The 19,133-nt window shown below is 36.2% G+C and overlaps 1 protein-coding gene across 2 annotated transcripts in view; it reads right to left on the bottom strand.

Annotated features, from left to right (window-relative positions):
* Window positions 1–19,133, bottom strand: part of LOC126740246 (transmembrane protein 47) — a 63,342-nt gene that overhangs the window by 24,601 nt on the left and 19,608 nt on the right. Inside the window, exon 1 of one of the 2 annotated variants that reach the window (XM_050446184.1) lies at window positions 7,033–7,320. The exons of the other annotated variant lie outside the window; for it this stretch is intronic. Coding sequence (XP_050302141.1) covers window positions 7,033–7,056 — 24 coding nt within the window. The 5' untranslated portion in view covers window positions 7,057–7,320. Of the gene's footprint in view, window positions 1–7,032; window positions 7,321–19,133 lie in introns of those variants that run through there. 2 annotated transcript variants of the gene reach the window in all.

Genomic DNA, 19,133 nt, shown 5'->3' with positions numbered 1-19,133 from the left:
TAGAACATTGCCGTGGAACAATGGGCAGTTTGTTTGCTTGCAACATCTCTGATGCAATGATGCCAAGAAATTGCCAATAAGAACATAATTTATAACATCATAAAAATTTGTCACTTATTTTGACAGGCGCAAAATAATACTATCCCTTTTTAATAAAATATGAACCATTTTTTTTTCATAAAGTATAATAAGACACTCTATAAAGAAGTCAACATTCAAAGTTAAAAGAATGTAGATAAGGTATATTAGAGAAAAAGGAAACAACATTGCAACGCCGCTCGATCGCATTGTCGATTCCACCGACGCGACACAAGGAATCTTTACCAGTGACGGCGTTAAAAAATATTTATTTAAATTATTAATGTACTTATCCACGCATACATTAAGAGAAGCTCAACTAAATGGTACGTTGGTATTATGGGAGAATAAAATATCGGAACCGTTTCAAATGCTTGTGTGTGTGAAGAAGAAGATGCCCGCTAATAAGGCTAAGGAGTTTGTTCTTATTTACAGGTAAACGGGATTTAGGACTTTTATATTAGTTTTCAAATGAAAAATGCCAATATGTCTTGTTCAAATGTCTGGAAATGTGACGTTGTTAAAAGGTGATTTTTTCCAAATCATCCTTATAAGAAAATAATTGTTTTTTCTTTTCCTTTCAGACCTAAAAACACATTAAAATTTGCCTTCAAAAGGTTTGGAATATTATTTCAACTGCCTGGAAGAAATTCAAAATTACTCTAGTAAAGTTAAGCAATTTTTCCAAGTAGTTGAAGTCACTTATGGACCTTTAAAGTCAATATTTCTCACTTGTAGACAGATAAAGTACATTAAAAGAAATTACTAGTACTTTGACTATGAGTAGGTTTCAATTGCCTGGTAAATATGGCTTTAACCCTTTGGGACTCAATTTTAATTTTACTGATTTTAAGTATGTTTTTGCGAGTTATGGTATTTTAAGAAATCATTTGACAATATGTACTAGTTAAAATTAAAAAAATATATACAGGGAGAGCAAAAAAATGTGGGACAAATATATACCAGCGGGACTTTTAGATGGGTTATAAATATCCCTAGGGGCCAAACAAACACAATTTTGTATTTCAAAATTTTTATTTTTTTTATTCACAAAAAAACAACCCTCAAAGGTAAGTATTTTAGGACGAATGATAAAGCGCAAAACACTGCTTGCACAACCCTACATAGCACATTGCACAAATAGAAGTGGTTCTACGTTCTTTTTTCTGAAGAGCGCAACGAGCACATCTTCGCCGTTTCGATGTTTCTATTGGAAGGTGATCACCCACATTTTTCATTACTTTTGATCTCTTTGATGGCCTTCCACAGCTGTTTCTTTGAAGTTTGCTGCTGTCCTTCTTCGATTAGGTCCCCTGATAACGTAAATAAAAATTCCAGTAAGGGTATCTTTTTTTGGGTACGACGTAAGTTATCATCAAAAGTCGATAAAATACTTTTTTCCACCATTTGCATGATTTTCTGCCAAGTCATACATACCACATATTTTTATTTTTAAAAACACCAAATACTTCGAGGACACATTTTAGTGAATATGTCCAGCGGGGAGGCATTTGCAGCAATTGAAGGATGTATGATACATTAACTTTCATTTGGAATGCTAAGTCTTGGGACATAGGTATTTGTAAGTAATGACCAAATTATATTACCAGTTGTAACAGGATTGTTGGGTTAGGTTCTCGTTTGCATCACTTTCAATGTCTCCACTATCTTCGTCCGAAGTATCCGAGGGCTGATACAACTCGTCGACTCTTCACTATTATGGGGAATGGGTCTTCTTCTGAGGAAGAGTCTTCATATGGGGATTGCACCTCTTCTCCGGATGACAACTCTTCTAAATTGTTAGCAAGATCTTGAAGCTCTGCCCTAGTTAACTTCTTTCTTGACATACTGTAAAATACCATTGGGATATAAATCACCCTATCAGAAAACCCACTGGAACACGTATATCCCATAGCCAAATATTACACCCAAAATTCAAAAACCATCAAAATACTTTGCTATTATATATGCTGAACTTACCTAAACAGATTGTTTCAAAAACCACAAAAAAACTATCAAATTTGTAAAAAAACAGTGTCAAAAACCAACAACGTGTTCGCTTTTCGGCATTTACAATCAGAATGACCTTCAAAAAGTGTGTCGCTGCCTGTCGAAAAATTGTTAAAACCTTAAAATACCCGCTAATGACAATTTCCATTAAGAACGGGACAGATAGCGCCCAGCAGATGTTATGAAATGTATGTTGGGATTTATTTGTCCCATTGGGGCCGAAAGGGTTAACCAGTAAATATGACTTTTTACCAGTGACGGCGCTAAAAAATATTTACATGATAAATATTTAATATTACTAGATTATGCTTTAAATTATAAACAATATTATCGTTTATGAACTTTTTATGCGTTTTTTAACGTACTACTGTTTTATAATTATTATAGATTTCTTAATAAGTTTTTATTATTCTACGTTTATAACAACGATTGTACCTTAATGTAAATGTTATGCAATATCGGTATTTACTTGTGAAAAGATCGGCTTAAATCACATTTTTTGCATGGTGCGGCACAAGTTTTTACTAAACAATTCACAAAAACTCTGAAATGACTCAAATTTTTTCCTTTTTCAACCAAAAACTAAAGAAAAAACACACACATTTACAAATGCCGAATTTAAACACAAAGCAAAAAAACTTGCTTTGTAACTAGTTATATACACAATTATGCCACTCTATATATCAAATTTTGCTTATGTATATGCTTACTTAGTTATATTGTATTTCATGCTTCATTTGCATTATTTAGTCTATATAATCACTTGCTATATTAAGTTAAGGTAATCTTCGTTCATGCTTAGAGTACACTGTATCGCGGCTTGTCAAAATAAAAGTTTTTAAAACGTTATTAAGGTGACAGGAAACATACCAGTCTCTTAGATCAGTGATTTAATTATTAGATAAACAAATTACTTTTTCTCTGATAATTAAATATGAATAAAAAAATTAATTGGTACACAAAATGTAAAAATCAAAGTGGGCCTATGGTTATGAAAGTTGGTATTCAAACATAATTTTGCATTATAAACAACTTTTTCTTAAAAAAACTCTTTTTATATTTTGCCTAGAAATACTACCTATTTTACCTACTCATAAAATTTAAAAAATGCTCGTATTAAGGCATGCCTTGAAGTTTTTAAAAATAAATATATGCTAAATTTTTTTTTTAGTCAAGCAGGGCTGGATGCCAAACAGTCAAATTTCAACTACAACATTTTTTATCATTTTTACGTATAAATTCGCTCATCCTGAGACACTCTGTAGATGTGGTCTCAGAGGCCGCACAAGTGTTTTATGAAAATAGAAATTTGTCGAAATTATTAAGTCAGTTATTCTGTAAACGATATTGGGAAATATACAAGGTTGTCATTTTTACATAGAAGGGAGAGAGATAAAAAAGATGAACTTTGATTACAATCCATTTTTGAGACTATTCCCCAACTTTTCTCAATTTGACTGCATCGATAAAAATTCTCTAAAACAATACAATTTTCTATACTGGTGGATCCCTAATATGAAATTGACATTCGCAATCAGACTGCGATCATCATCAGCTTGGTGCAACGATGCACCGTCACACACTGCATTACGCCCCTTTACCGTTTCAATTCGGCGTTTTCCCTCCTCGCTTTTCCCTATTCGATATTTTCCAGTAAAATGAGATTTTCGAAAGAGCCTCCATACTTGCTTCGCTACACCTCTAATTGGCATACAGGGAATAATACGAGGCCCTCCGTGCTTTTATTAGTTATGAAATGAAGATAACTGGGGTGTGTGACTTTCTCTAATATATATATATATATATTTTTTTTTTAAATAAAAACGACATTTTCAGTGAAATGCTTAAATGGGATTCGTGTGTTAAACAAGTTTCCGTGCAGAAAGTTGCTGTTCTTGCCGTCTAGAATGTTTTTTATGGCCGTCAGTCCGAGTCAGACATCTAATTAAAACTTTTTCCATTATTATTTGCCGTGGTGGGCATTGAAGAAAAAAATTGCCTGCAGTAGAATTAAAAAAAAATAAATGCTTTTTATTGGATAAGTACCTTTACTCTAATGAAGTACGTTAAAAAAAAACGCACAAAGAGTTCATAAACGGTAACTTTGTTTATAATTTATAATTTAAATAAATATTTCTTGACACCGTCACTGGTGAAGATTACCTTTGTCGGTGGAATCAACAATGCGATCGAGCGGCGTTGCAATATTGTTGCCTTTTTCTCTAATATAGGGACGTTATCTACATTCGTTTAACTTTGAACGTTGACTTCTTTATAGAGTATCGTATCATATTTTGTCATGCCAAAAATGTTAAATTCAAATCCGGTGGCGGTAAATAAATATTTTAATTTTAATATATGGGGCGTTTGCCAATTTTTATTATCAAAACAATATGATTCAAATAAATCAAATACTAGTCTTAGTGATAATTACTTATATTATATATTTAAAAACCACGGTACTTAAATTACTTGTTGATTATGTTGATAAATATGTTGATACATGTAGTCAAGTGTAAGATGACATAACGTACGTACCTGGAAAAAATAAATGTGTTGAGCAACCAATTTCCTAATTATGTTATTTTATTTAGTATTTAGATATTTTGATTATTAAAAGATTTAAACATTTATAACTAGTTAAATTATTATTTAATAGCTATTTATTATATTTGAAATATTATTACGCATTGTGTCTGTCACCCACTAGGGCAATATAAATGTGCTATTAACTGCTTAAACAGAAAGTAAAATAGGATATTTGGAAAGGTAGAGTTTCATACTATAAATAGTACAGGAAAACGTAGTTTGCATCATTCAAATCTGTAAGTGGCTCAAACACTCCACAATACAGAAAGATTGCTCTGTGGCTCAATCACTCCACAATAAGCAACTTGTTGGTAAATAAATCTAAGTTATATGGCCATTTTAGGTAAAAGGAAAAAGATAATATGCAGCTCTAGCACTCTGCTTTTATTAAATGAATTATCTGTAAATATTTTATGTAGTTTAAACAGGTCTTAAATGTTTTATGTAAAATATTATTATTATCTTGAAAAACACATACATTTAAAATAAAATGTAAATAGCAACAACAATAAAAATAAGAAATAAAAAATAATGGAAATTGGATATGCTCCGTGAGAAAACTCACCAGTATAAAAATAATCCAAAATAAGGCACAAGCACTTAAAACAAATAATATTCACGCACGCTACTTTCACTTCAAAAGTCGCATATGTTTTAAAAAGATCTTTTAAGCAAAGTTTGGATCTCAGGGCTCTTAGACTGGATGTTTATGAGATCGAACCTCAAGTATCGAATTACTCTTGTATGGCTTGTCCATAAATTCTTTCTTAATCTTAATAGTTATTGCGGCGTTAAAAGAAATGGGACGAGGTGTTTAGTCTAGTTTAATATTTTTTAAAGGAAAAAAAAAACTACATCTTACAATTTTATGAAACGAAAATGCTTCATATTTTATTAAAGAAAAATAGTACTATTTTGAGCCTGTCAAAATAACTGAAAAATGTTTATGATATTATAAAGGGTGTTTTTTTGCCATTTCTACATAAGCATTTGGCATCATGGCATCAGAAATGTTGCAAGCAAACAAGAATAAAATGGATAAAACTTAAACTAAGGATGAAACTTACAGTGATCGTCAAAAAAATAAGTGTGCCTGATTTTATTTAAATATTCCGAATAATATACTGTGCTACATAGAGAAAAAAAACAATAACGATTTCATATTTGTACAACGTATGCCATCAGTTATAAAAAAATAAATATACGTTATTCTTTGCCAGTTTAATTTGTAATCAAAACAAAGGTACGAACAGAAAGTCACGGTCTCATCAAATCCATGTAATTTTTTTTTTTAAGGCTACACGTGTTTCGCTCCCATGGGAGCATCATCAGGCCTAAAAAATACATTAAGATATTTTTCTAAATTATATTATATACTATTTTTTATTAATGAGTTTTATCATAATTTATAAGCGTTCTTTTTGTGAAAAATATTCTAATGTATTTTTTAGACCTGATGATGCTCCGATAGAAGCGAAACGCGTGTAGCTTAAAAAAAAAAATACATGAATTTGATGAGACCGTGACTTTGTGTTCGTACCTTTGTTTTGTTTTTGTTTGGTCTCTTGGAGAAAAATGGATGACACGTTTCTATTTAATTTGTAATTATAAATAAATAATTTATTTTAAAATACTATAAAACCAACAAATATTTTAAGACAAATACTACAGAATTCGACTTGTAAAAATTATAGTTTAGCAAGATTTTAACAAAGTATGTATATAGATTTCAACTATCAACTGTTGTATCAATATCTAACAGTTGATAGATATTCAACTGTTAGACTGTGATTTAACTGTGATATGATTTTTTTTTTATTAGTTGTATCAATTATCTAACAGTTCATAGATATTCAACTGTTAGACTGTGATTTTAAGATCTGTCTAGTACAGTTATTTGAACAATTAAAGTTTTCCCAGAGGCTTTAGAAAATAGTATAAGTATTCGAAATAAAATGATAATTATGTAGTGAAGGTAAAAAACGGTATTCTTTCTCCAGAAAATTCCTATTTTTATTTTGTAACGCCGGTTTCGCGATTACGACAATTATCGCATCATCCGGTCTAGGACTAAAAATTAAAAAAAGGGGGAGAGGTGAATGCATTAGGTTCTAATAGGAACGCTAACTTATTATTATAAAAGAAATACATTAGGAGGAAAAACTACATTAGAAAAATTATTCAACATCCAGATTGATATCAAATAACAAAATAATTCATTCAATTATTTAGCGGAGAAATTCATAGGATAATTTACAAAAAAAAATTGCTAAAAAGTTAATATTCAGATAATCATTTAGACACAAAAATCCTACTTCACAATCAGACATTTACAAATAAATATCTAGTAAGTACCTGTGATATTTGATTTTCCGCCATTAACCCCGACAACCTTAAACCAAAACCTCAACCAAAACGAGGATAGTTCTCACTAAGTCAGTCAGTCAACTTTTAAAATCACATCGCACATGCATACCCATCTCCCAAAAATCAAATGGCAATAGTTTCGCCCTAAACCGGAAACGTGCATCTCCCCGAAACGCGATCGAACCGACCGATTTTCGACATTTTAACACGTGCTGGCCACCCTCGGGAACTTCTTCTATCTATAAAGCGAAGCGTAGCTGGAGTGCAGCTGCGGTAGCGCTACGTGATCCTCCTCCCCACCAACTGAAATCGGGACTGAGCGACGGGAGAGTCTCCGGAGGGAAGGAAAAGGAGGCATTCGATGGACAACTACAGGCCGTCGCGACGTCCTTATGTTTCTTCTGTTCTCGGTGTTGTAGCGTCGCGACGTTACTTTCCTTATTTGCTTTTTTATCGTCGGTTGACGACTGGATATAAAAAAAAGGGATGAAAGTTTCAATTTTTGGGAATAGGGCCGTCAGGAGCCGTAAGGGCCAAGAGGTTGGGTTTATTGATTTTTTTTTCTTAGATTAGGATAAGGTCAAAACCCAGACGGCGCCCAATATTCGTGGATTATGACACTTCGATCGTCTGGAAATAATACTTTTCCAACGTATTTAATCCAAATACAGACGAAAGGCATAATTTCATAGTGATCGTCCATCACTTCTGGACCTCAGATTGACATAAATGCGAATTTAAGGGTCAAAAGTCCACTTTTTCACTTTCTACCGCATCTCACCTTTCGCTAACATCCTGGATCGTCTGGAAATGTTACTTTTCAAACGTATTTAATCCAAATACAGACGAAAGGCATAATTTCATAGTGATCGTCCATGACGTCTGGACCTCAGATTGACATAAATGCGAATTTAAGAGTCAAAAGTCCACTTTTTCACTTTCTACCGCATCTCACCTTCCACTAACATCCTGGATCGTCTGGAAATGTTACTTTTCCAACGTATTTAAACCAAATACAGACGAAAGGCATAATTTCATAGTGATCGTCCATGACGTCTGGACCTCAGATTGACATAAATGCGAATTTAAGGGTCAAAAGTCCACTTTTTCACTTTCTACCGCATCTCACCTTTCGCTAACATCCTGGATCGTCTGGAAATGTTACTTTTCAAACGTATTTAATCCAACTACAGACGAGAGACATAATTTCATAGTGATCGTCCATGACGTCTGGACCTCAGATTGACATAAATGCGAATTTAAGGGTCAAAAGTCCACTTTTTCACTTTCTACCGCATCTCACCTTCCACTAACATCCTGGATCGTCTGGAAATGTTACTTTTCCAACGTATTTAATCCAACTACAGACGAGAGACATAATTTCATAGTGATCGTCCATGACGTCTGGACCTCAGATTGACATAAATGCGAATTTAAGGGTCAAAAGTCCACTTTTTCACTTTCTACCGCATCTCACCTTCCACTAACATCCTGGATCGTCTGGAAATGTTACTTTGCCAACGTAATTAATCCAAATACAGACGAAAGGCATAATTTCATAGTGATCGTCCATGACGTCTGGACCTCAGATTGACATAAATGCAAATTTAAGGGTCAAAAGTCCACTTTTTCACTTTCTACCGCATCTCACCTTCCACTAACATCCTGGATCGTCTGGAAATGTTACTTTGCCAACGTAATTAATCCAAATACAGACGAAAGGCATAATTTCATAGTGATCGTCCATGACGTCTGGACCTCAGATTGACATAAATGCAAATTTAAGGGTCAAAAGTCCACTTTTTCACTTTCTACCGCATCTCACCTTCCACTAACATCCTGGATCGTCTGGAAATGTTACTTTGCCAACGTATTTAATCCAAATACAGACGAAAGGCATAATTTCATAGTGATCGTCCATGACGTCTGGACCTCAGATTGACATAAATGCAAATTTAAGGGTCAAAAGTCCACTTTTTCACTTTCTACCGCATCTCACCTTCCACTAACATCCTGGATCGTCTGGAAATGTTACTTTGCCAACGTAATTAATCCAAATACAGACGAAAGGCATAATTTCATAGTGATCGTCCATGACGTCTGGACCTCAGATTGACATAAATGCAAATTTAAGGGTCAAAAGTCCACTTTTTCACTTTCTACCGCATCTCACCTTCCACTAACATCCTGGATCGTCTGGAAATGTTACTTTGCCAACGTATTTAATCCAAATACAGACGAAAGGCATAATTTCATAGTGATCGTCCATGACGTCTGGACCTCAGATTGACATAAATGCAAATTTAAGGGTCAAAAGTCCACTTTTTCACTTTCTACCGCATCTCACCTTCCACTAACATCCTGGATCGTCTGGAAATGTTACTTTGCCAACGTAATTAATCCAAATACAGACGAAAGGCATAATTTCATAGTGATCGTCCATGACGTCTGGACCTCAGATTGACATAAATGCAAATTTAAGGGTCAAAAGTCCACTTTTTCACTTTCTACCGCATCTCACCTTCCACTAACATCCTGGATCGTCTGGAAATGTTACTTTGCCAACGTATTTAATCCAAATACAGACGAAAGGCATAATTTCATAGTGATCGTCCATGACGTCTGGACCTCAGATTGACATAAATGCGAATTTAAGGGTCAAAAGTCCACTTTTTCACTTTCTACCGCATCTCACCTTCCACTAACATCCTGGATCGTCTGGAAATGTTACTTTGCCAACGTATTTAATCCAAATACAGACGAAAGGCATAATTTCATAGTGATCGTCCATGACGTCTGGACCTCAGATTGACATAAATGCAAATTTAAGGGTCAAAAGTCCACTTTTTCACTTTCTACCGCATCTCACCTTCCACTAACATCCTGGATCGTCTGGAAATGTTACTTTGCCAACGTATTTAATCCAAATACAGACGAAAGGCATAATTTCATAGTGATCGTCCATGACGTCTGGACCTCAGATTGACATAAATGCAAATTTAAGGGTCAAAAGTCCACTTTTTCACTTTCTACCGCATCTCACCTTCCACTAACATCCTGGATCGTCTGGAAATGTTACTTTGCCAACGTATTTAATCCAAATACAGACGAAAGGCATAATTTCATAGTGATCGTCCATGACGTCTGGACCTCAGATTGACATAAATGCGAATTTAAGGGTCAAAAGTCCACTTTTTCACTTTCTACCGCATCTCACCTTCCACTAACATCCTGGATCGTCTGGAAATGTTACTTTGCCAACGTATTTAATCCAAATACAGACGAAAGGCATAATTTCATAGTGATCGTCCATGACGTCTGGACCTCAGATTGACATAAATGCAAATTTAAGGGTCAAAAGTCCACTTTTTCACTTTCTACCGCATCTCACCTTCCACTAACATCCTGGATCGTCTGGAAATGTTACTTTGCCAACGTATTTAATCCAAATACAGACGAAAGGCATAATTTCATAGTGATCGTCCATGACGTCTGGACCTCAGATTGACATAAATGCAAATTTAAGGGTCAAAAGTCCACTTTTTCACTTTCTACCGCATCTCACCTTCCACTAACATCCTGGATCGTCTGGAAATGTTACTTTGCCAACGTATTTAATCCAAATACAGACGAAAGGCATAATTTCATAGTGATCGTCCATGACGTCTGGACCTCAGATTGACATAAATGCAAATTTAAGGGTCAAAAGTCCACTTTTTCACTTTCTACCGCATCTCACCTTCCACTAACATCCTGGATCGTCTGGAAATGTTACTTTGCCAACGTATTTAATCCAAATACAGACGAAAGGCATAATTTCATAGTGATCGTCCATGACGTCTGGACCTCAGATTGACATAAATGCGAATTTAAGGGTCAAAAGTCCACTTTTTCACTTTCTACCGCATCTCACCTTCCACTAACATCCTGGATCGTCTGGAAATGTTACTTTGCCAACGTATTTAATCCAAATACAGACGAAAGGCATAATTTCATAGTGATCGTCCATGACGTCTGGACCTCAGATTGACATAAATGCAAATTTAAGGGTCAAAAGTCCACTTTTTCACTTTCTACCGCATCTCACCTTCCACTAACATCCTGGATCGTCTGGAAATGTTACTTTGCCAACGTATTTAATCCAAATACAGACGAAAGGCATAATTTCATAGTGATCGTCCATGACGTCTGGACCTCAGATTGACATAAATGCAAATTTAAGGGTCAAAAGTCCACTTTTTCACTTTCTACCGCATCTCACCTTCCACTAACATCCTGGATCGTCTGGAAATGTTACTTTGCCAACGTATTTAATCCAAATACAGACGAAAGGCATAATTTCATAGTGATCGTCCATGACGTCTGGACCTCAGATTGACATAAATGCAAATTTAAGGGTCAAAAGTCCACTTTTTCACTTTCTACCGCATCTCACCTTCCACTAACATCCTGGATCGTCTGGAAATGTTACTTTGCCAACGTAATTAATCCAAATACAGACGAAAGGCATAATTTCATAGTGATCGTCCATGACGTCTGGACCTCAGATTGACATAAATGCAAATTTAAGGGTCAAAAGTCCACTTTTTCACTTTCTACCGCATCTCACCTTCCACTAACATCCTGGATCGTCTGGAAATGTTACTTTGCCAACGTATTTAATCCAAATACAGACGAAAGGCATAATTTCATAGTGATCGTCCATGACGTCTGGACCTCAGATTGACATAAATGCAAATTTAAGGGTCAAAAGTCCACTTTTTCACTTTCTACCGCATCTCACCTTCCACTAACATCCTGGATCGTCTGGAAATGTTACTTTGCCAACGTAATTAATCCAAATACAGACGAAAGGCATAATTTCATAGTGATCGTCCATGACGTCTGGACCTCAGATTGACATAAATGCAAATTTAAGGGTCAAAAGTCCACTTTTTCACTTTCTACCGCATCTCACCTTCCACTAACATCCTGGATCGTCTGGAAATGTTACTTTGCCAACGTATTTAATCCAAATACAGACGAAAGGCATAATTTCATAGTGATCGTCCATGACGTCTGGACCTCAGATTGACATAAATGCGAATTTAAGGGTCAAAAGTCCACTTTTTCACTTTCTACCGCATCTCACCTTCCACTAACATCCTGGATCGTCTGGAAATGTTACTTTGCCAACGTATTTAATCCAAATACAGACGAAAGGCATAATTTCATAGTGATCGTCCATGACGTCTGGACCTCAGATTGACATAAATGCAAATTTAAGGGTCAAAAGTCCACTTTTTCACTTTCTACCGCATCTCACCTTCCACTAACATCCTGGATCGTCTGGAAATGTTACTTTGCCAACGTATTTAATCCAAATACAGACGAAAGGCATAATTTCATAGTGATCGTCCATGACGTCTGGACCTCAGATTGACATAAATGCGAATTTAAGGGTCAAAAGTCCACTTTTTCACTTTCTACCGCATCTCACCTTCCACTAACATCCTGGATCGTCTGGAAATGTTACTTTGCCAACGTATTTAATCCAAATACAGACGAAAGGCATAATTTCATAGTGATCGTCCATGACGTCTGGACCTCAGATTGACATAAATGCAAATTTAAGGGTCAAAAGTCCACTTTTTCACTTTCTACCGCATCTCACCTTCCACTAACATCCTGGATCGTCTGGAAATGTTACTTTGCCAACGTATTTAATCCAAATACAGACGAAAGGCATAATTTCATAGTGATCGTCCATGACGTCTGGACCTCAGATTGACATAAATGCAAATTTAAGGGTCAAAAGTCCACTTTTTCACTTTCTACCGCATCTCACCTTCCACTAACATCCTGGATCGTCTGGAAATGTTACTTTGCCAACGTATTTAATCCAAATACAGACGAAAGGCATAATTTCATAGTGATCGTCCATGACGTCTGGACCTCAGATTGACATAAATGCAAATTTAAGGGTCAAAAGTCCACTTTTTCACTTTCTACCGCATCTCACCTTCCACTAACATCCTGGATCGTCTGGAAATGTTACTTTGCCAACGTATTTAATCCAAATACAGACGAAAGGCATAATTTCATAGTGATCGTCCATGACGTCTGGACCTCAGATTGACATAAATGCAAATTTAAGGGTCAAAAGTCCACTTTTTCACTTTCTACCGCATCTCACCTTCCACTAACATCCTGGATCGTCTGGAAATGTTACTTTGCCAACGTAATTAATCCAAATACAGACGAAAGGCATAATTTCATAGTGATCGTCCATGACGTCTGGACCTCAGATTGACATAAATGCAAATTTAAGGGTCAAAAGTCCACTTTTTCACTTTCTACCGCATCTCACCTTCCACTAACATCCTGGATCGTCTGGAAATGTTACTTTGCCAACGTATTTAATCCAAATACAGACGAAAGGCATAATTTCATAGTGATCGTCCATGACGTCTGGACCTCAGATTGACATAAATGCAAATTTAAGGGTCAAAAGTCCACTTTTTCACTTTCTACCGCATCTCACCTTCCACTAACATCCTGGATCGTCTGGAAATGTTACTTTGCCAACGTAATTAATCCAAATACAGACGAAAGGCATAATTTCATAGTGATCGTCCATGACGTCTGGACCTCAGATTGACATAAATGCAAATTTAAGGGTCAAAAGTCCACTTTTTCACTTTCTACCGCATCTCACCTTCCACTAACATCCTGGATCGTCTGGAAATGTTACTTTGCCAACGTATTTAATCCAAATACAGACGAAAGGCATAATTTCATAGTGATCGTCCATGACGTCTGGACCTCAGATTGACATAAATGCGAATTTAAGGGTCAAAAGTCCACTTTTTCACTTTCTACCGCATCTCACCTTCCACTAACATCCTGGATCGTCTGGAAATGTTACTTTGCCAACGTATTTAATCCAAATACAGACGAAAGGCATAATTTCATAGTGATCGTCCATGACGTCTGGACCTCAGATTGACATAAATGCAAATTTAAGGGTCAAAAGTCCACTTTTTCACTTTCTACCGCATCTCACCTTCCACTAACATCCTGGATCGTCTGGAAATGTTACTTTGCCAACGTATTTAATCCAAATACAGACGAAAGGCATAATTTCATAGTGATCGTCCATGACGTCTGGACCTCAGATTGACATAAATGCAAATTTAAGGGTCAAAAGTCCACTTTTTCACTTTCTACCGCATCTCACCTTCCACTAACATCCTGGATCGTCTGGAAATGTTACTTTGCCAACGTATTTAATCCAAATACAGACGAAAGGCATAATTTCATAGTGATCGTCCATGACGTCTGGACCTCAGATTGACATAAATGCAAATTTAAGGGTCAAAAGTCCACTTTTTCACTTTCTACCGCATCTCACCTTCCACTAACATCCTGGATCGTCTGGAAATGTTACTTTGCCAACGTAATTAATCCAAATACAGACGAAAGGCATAATTTCATAGTGATCGTCCATGACGTCTGGACCTCAGATTGACATAAATGCAAATTTAAGGGTCAAAAGTCCACTTTTTCACTTTCTACCGCATCTCACCTTCCACTAACATCCTGGATCGTCTGGAAATGTTACTTTGCCAACGTATTTAATCCAAATACAGACGAAAGGCATAATTTCATAGTGATCGTCCATGACGTCTGGACCTCAGATTGACATAAATGCGAATTTAAGGGTCAAAAGTCCACTTTTTCACTTTCTACCGCATCTCACCTTCCACTAACATCCTGGATCGTCTGGAAATGTTACTTTGCCAACGTATTTAATCCAAATACAGACGAAAGGCATAATTTCATAGTGATCGTCCATGACGTCTGGACCTCAGATTGACATAAATGCAAATTTAAGGGTCAAAAGTCCACTTTTTCACTTTCTACCGCATCTCACCTTCCACTAACATCCTGGATCGTCTGGAAATGTTACTTTGCCAACGTAATTAATCCAAATACAGACGAAAGGCATAATTTCATAGTGATCGTCCATGACGTCTGGACCTCAGATTGACATAAATGCAAATTTAAGGGTCAAAAGTCCACTTTTTCACTTTCTACCGCATCTCACCTTCCACTAACATCCTGGATCGTCTGGAAATGTTACTTTGCCAACGTATTTAATCCAAATACAGACGAAAGGCATAATTTCATAGTGATCGTCCATGACGTCTGGACCTCAGATTGACATAAATGCAAATTTAAGGGTCAAAAGTCCACTTTTTCACTTTCTACCGCATCTCACCTTCCACTAACATCCTGGATCGTCTGGAAATGTTACTTTGCCAACGTAATTAATCCAAATACAGACGAAAGGCATAATTTCATAGTGATCGTCCATGACGTCTGGACCTCAGATTGACATAAATGCGAATTTAAGGGTCAAAAGTCCACTTTTTCACTTTCTACCGCATCTCACCTTCCACTAACATCCTGGATCGTCTGGAAATGTTACTTTTCCAACGTATTTAATTCAAATACAGACGAGAGACATAATTTCATAGTGATCGTCCATTACTTCTGGACCTCAGATTGACATAAATGCCGATTTAAGGGTCAAAAGTCCACTTTTTCACTTTCTACCGCATCTCACCTTCCACTAACATCCTGGATCGTCTGGAAATGTTACTTTTCCAACGTATTTAATCCAACTACAGACGAGAGACATAATTTCATAGTGATCGTCCATGACGTCTGGACCTCAGATTGACATAAATGCGAATTTAAGGGTCAAAAGTCCACTTTTTCACTTTCTACCGCATCTCACCTTCCACTAACATCCTGGATCGTCTGGAAATGTTACTTTGCCAACGTAATTAATCCAAATACAGACGAAAGGCATAATTTCATAGTGATCGTCCATGACGTCTGGACCTCAGATTGACATAAATGCGAATTTAAGGGTCAAAAGTCCACTTTTTCACTTTCTACCGCATCTCACCTTCCACTAACATCCTGGATCGTCTGGAAATGTTACTTTTCCAACGTATTTAATCCAACTACAGACGAGAGACATAATTTCATAGTGATCGTCCATGACGTCTGGACCTCAGATTGACATAAATGCGAATTTAAGGGTCAAAAGTCCACTTTTTCACTTTCTACCGCATCTCACCTTCCACTAACATCCTGGATCGTCTGGAAATGTTACTTTTCCAACGTATTTAATTCAAATACAGACGAGAGACATAATTTCATAGTGATCGTCCATTACTTCTGGACCTCAGATTGACATAAATGCCGATTTAAGGGTCAAAAGTCCACTTTTTCACTTTCTACCGCATCTCACCTTCCACTAACATCCTGGATCGTCTGGAAATGTTACTTTTCCAACGTATTTAATCCAACTACAGACGAGAGACATAATTTCATAGTGATCGTCCATGACGTCTGGACCTCAGATTGACATAAATGCGAATTTAAGGGTCAAAAGTCCACTTTTTCACTTTCTACCGCATCTCACCTTCCACTAACATCCTGGATCGTCTGGAAATGTTACTTTGCCAACGTAATTAATCCAAATACAGACGAAAGGCATAATTTCATAGTGATCGTCCATGACGTCTGGACCTCAGATTGACATAAATGCGAATTTAAGGGTCAAAAGTCCACTTTTTCACTTTCTACCGCATCTCACCTTCCACTAACATCCTGGATCGTCTGGAAATGTTACTTTTCCAACGTATTTAATTCAAATACAGACGAGAGACATAATTTCATAGTGATCGTCCATCACTTCTGGACCTCAGATTGACATAAATGCCGATTTAAGGGTCAAAAGTCCACTTTTTCACTTTCTACCGCATCTCATCTTCCACTAACATCCTGGATCGTCTGGAAATGTTACTTTTCCAACGTATTTAATTCAAATACAGACGAGAGACATAATTTCATAGTGATCGTCCATCACTTCTGGACCTCAGATTGACATAAATGCGAATTTAAGGGTCAAAAGTCCACTTTTTCACTTTCTACTGCATCTCACCTTCCACTAACATCCTGGATCGTCTGGAAATGTTATTTTTCCAACGTATTTAATCCAAATACAGACGAAAGGCATAATTTCATAGTGATCGTCCATCACTTCTGAACCTCAGATTGACATAAATGCGAATTTAAGGGTCAAAAGTCCACTTTGTCACTTTCTACCGCATCTCACCTTCCACTAACATCCTGGATCGTCTGGAAATGTTACTTTGCCAACGTAATTAATCCAAATACAGACGAAAGGCATAATTTCATAGTGATCGTCCATGACGTCTGGACCTCAGATTGACATAAGTGCGAATTTAAGGGTCAAAAGTCCACTTTTTCACTTTCTACCGCATCTCACCTTCCACTAACATCCTGGATCGTCTGGAAATGTTACTTTTCCAACGTATTTAATCCAACTACAGACGAGAGACATAATTTCATAGTGATCGTCCATGACGTCTGGACCTCAGATTGACATAAATGCGAATTTAAGGGTCAAAAGTCCACTTTTTCACTTTCTACCGCATCTCACCTTCCACTAACATCCTGGATCGTCTGGAAATGTTACTTTGCCAACGTAATTAATCCAAATACAGACGAAAGGCATAATTTCATAGTGATCGTCCATGACGTCTGGACCTCAGATTGACATAAATGCGAATTTAAGGGTCAAAAGTCCACTTTTTCACTTTCTACTGCATCTCACCTTCCACTAACATCCTGGATCGTCTGGAAATGTTATTTTTCCAACGTATTTAATCCAAATACAGACGAAAGGCATAATTTCATAGTGATCGTCCATCACTTCTGAACCTCAGATTGACATAAATGCGAATTTAAGGGTCAAAAGTCCACTTTGTCACTTTCTACCGCATCTCACCTTCCACTAACATCCTGGATCGTCTGGAAATGTTATTTTTCCAACGTATTTAATCCAAATACAGACGAAAGGCATAATTTCATAGTGATCGTCCATCACTTCTGAACCTCAGATTGACATAAATGCGAATTTAAGGGTCAAAAGTCCACTTTGTCACTTTCTACAGTGATCTTTCACTAACATCCTGGATGGTATATCTCATTTGACGAAATATATTGTAACATGCCTGGAATATCCCACTACTGTGTCAAATATCGTATAGGCAAAAACCACATACCTGGCATATATTTAACAGATAGTTATTTTTATTTGTTCGGGGAGTACCGCTGATCTCTACCTTTATTTCTCAATAAACAAGTAGCCAAATACATCTTGAGTAACTTTTTAACATCAACAATGGAAAAACAACAGTAAATCTTAAATCGAATTCGATCGGAATAAAATGATGTTTTTCAGGTATATGTAGAGATCCAAACACTATTTAGAAAATGAAACAATGATGTAGAAAATAGGTGGAAAAATCCAATTCTCATTTATATATCCCTATCTCAAATAGAAGATGGGTTTCTTTTTACAGTATATATGGCATTCTTCCCCCTTTCCTCTGGGTTACAGTTATCGCAGATTAATTCCAGTAACTAAAAATTTCAACAATCAATGGGACTTTTTAAATAAAAAATAAACGAACAAATCAACCTCGCACCTCTAATTTTAAAATTCATAAAATATTCTAAACGACAAAATTACAGAGAAAAAAAAATGCTCCGTCCGCATAATAATAATTCACGAAAACATCGTCGTTTCGCAAATTAAATTCCGAAATTTAGCTCTTGGAGAGAGTCTCGCGTTCGTTTTAAATTTTTCAACTTCTCGGAGGTGCCGGCGGCCGATTGAATTTCCACGTCTCTAAACTTTGATTTTTATTTCTCGACATTTTCACTCGGGGTTTCTTTCTTATTCGCTCTCCCGGTTCACCTTAAAAATACGAAAAGCGAATCGGAAATTCACTTTGAGCGAGGACTATGCTACCCTCGTTTGAGCTTCGTGTGAAGGACAAGAAGGCTTTTAAGGTAATAATGCCAATTTCAATAAGTCGAGAAAATTTACTAGTTTACTTCCTTATAAGTTGATCCTTACGAGCTGATAAGGAATTAACAAAAAAAAAATATTGTCATTACCTGAGCTTGGATTATTTGAGTAAAGTCTATATATTTCA

The sequence above is a fragment of the Anthonomus grandis genome, chromosome 9, assembly GCF_022605725.1.
Source record: "Anthonomus grandis grandis chromosome 9, icAntGran1.3, whole genome shotgun sequence".
Lineage (NCBI taxonomy): Eukaryota > Metazoa > Arthropoda > Insecta > Coleoptera > Curculionidae > Anthonomus > Anthonomus grandis.
Note: the sequence above shows the minus strand (reverse complement) of the source record. Positions and strands in the feature narration are given on the sequence as shown.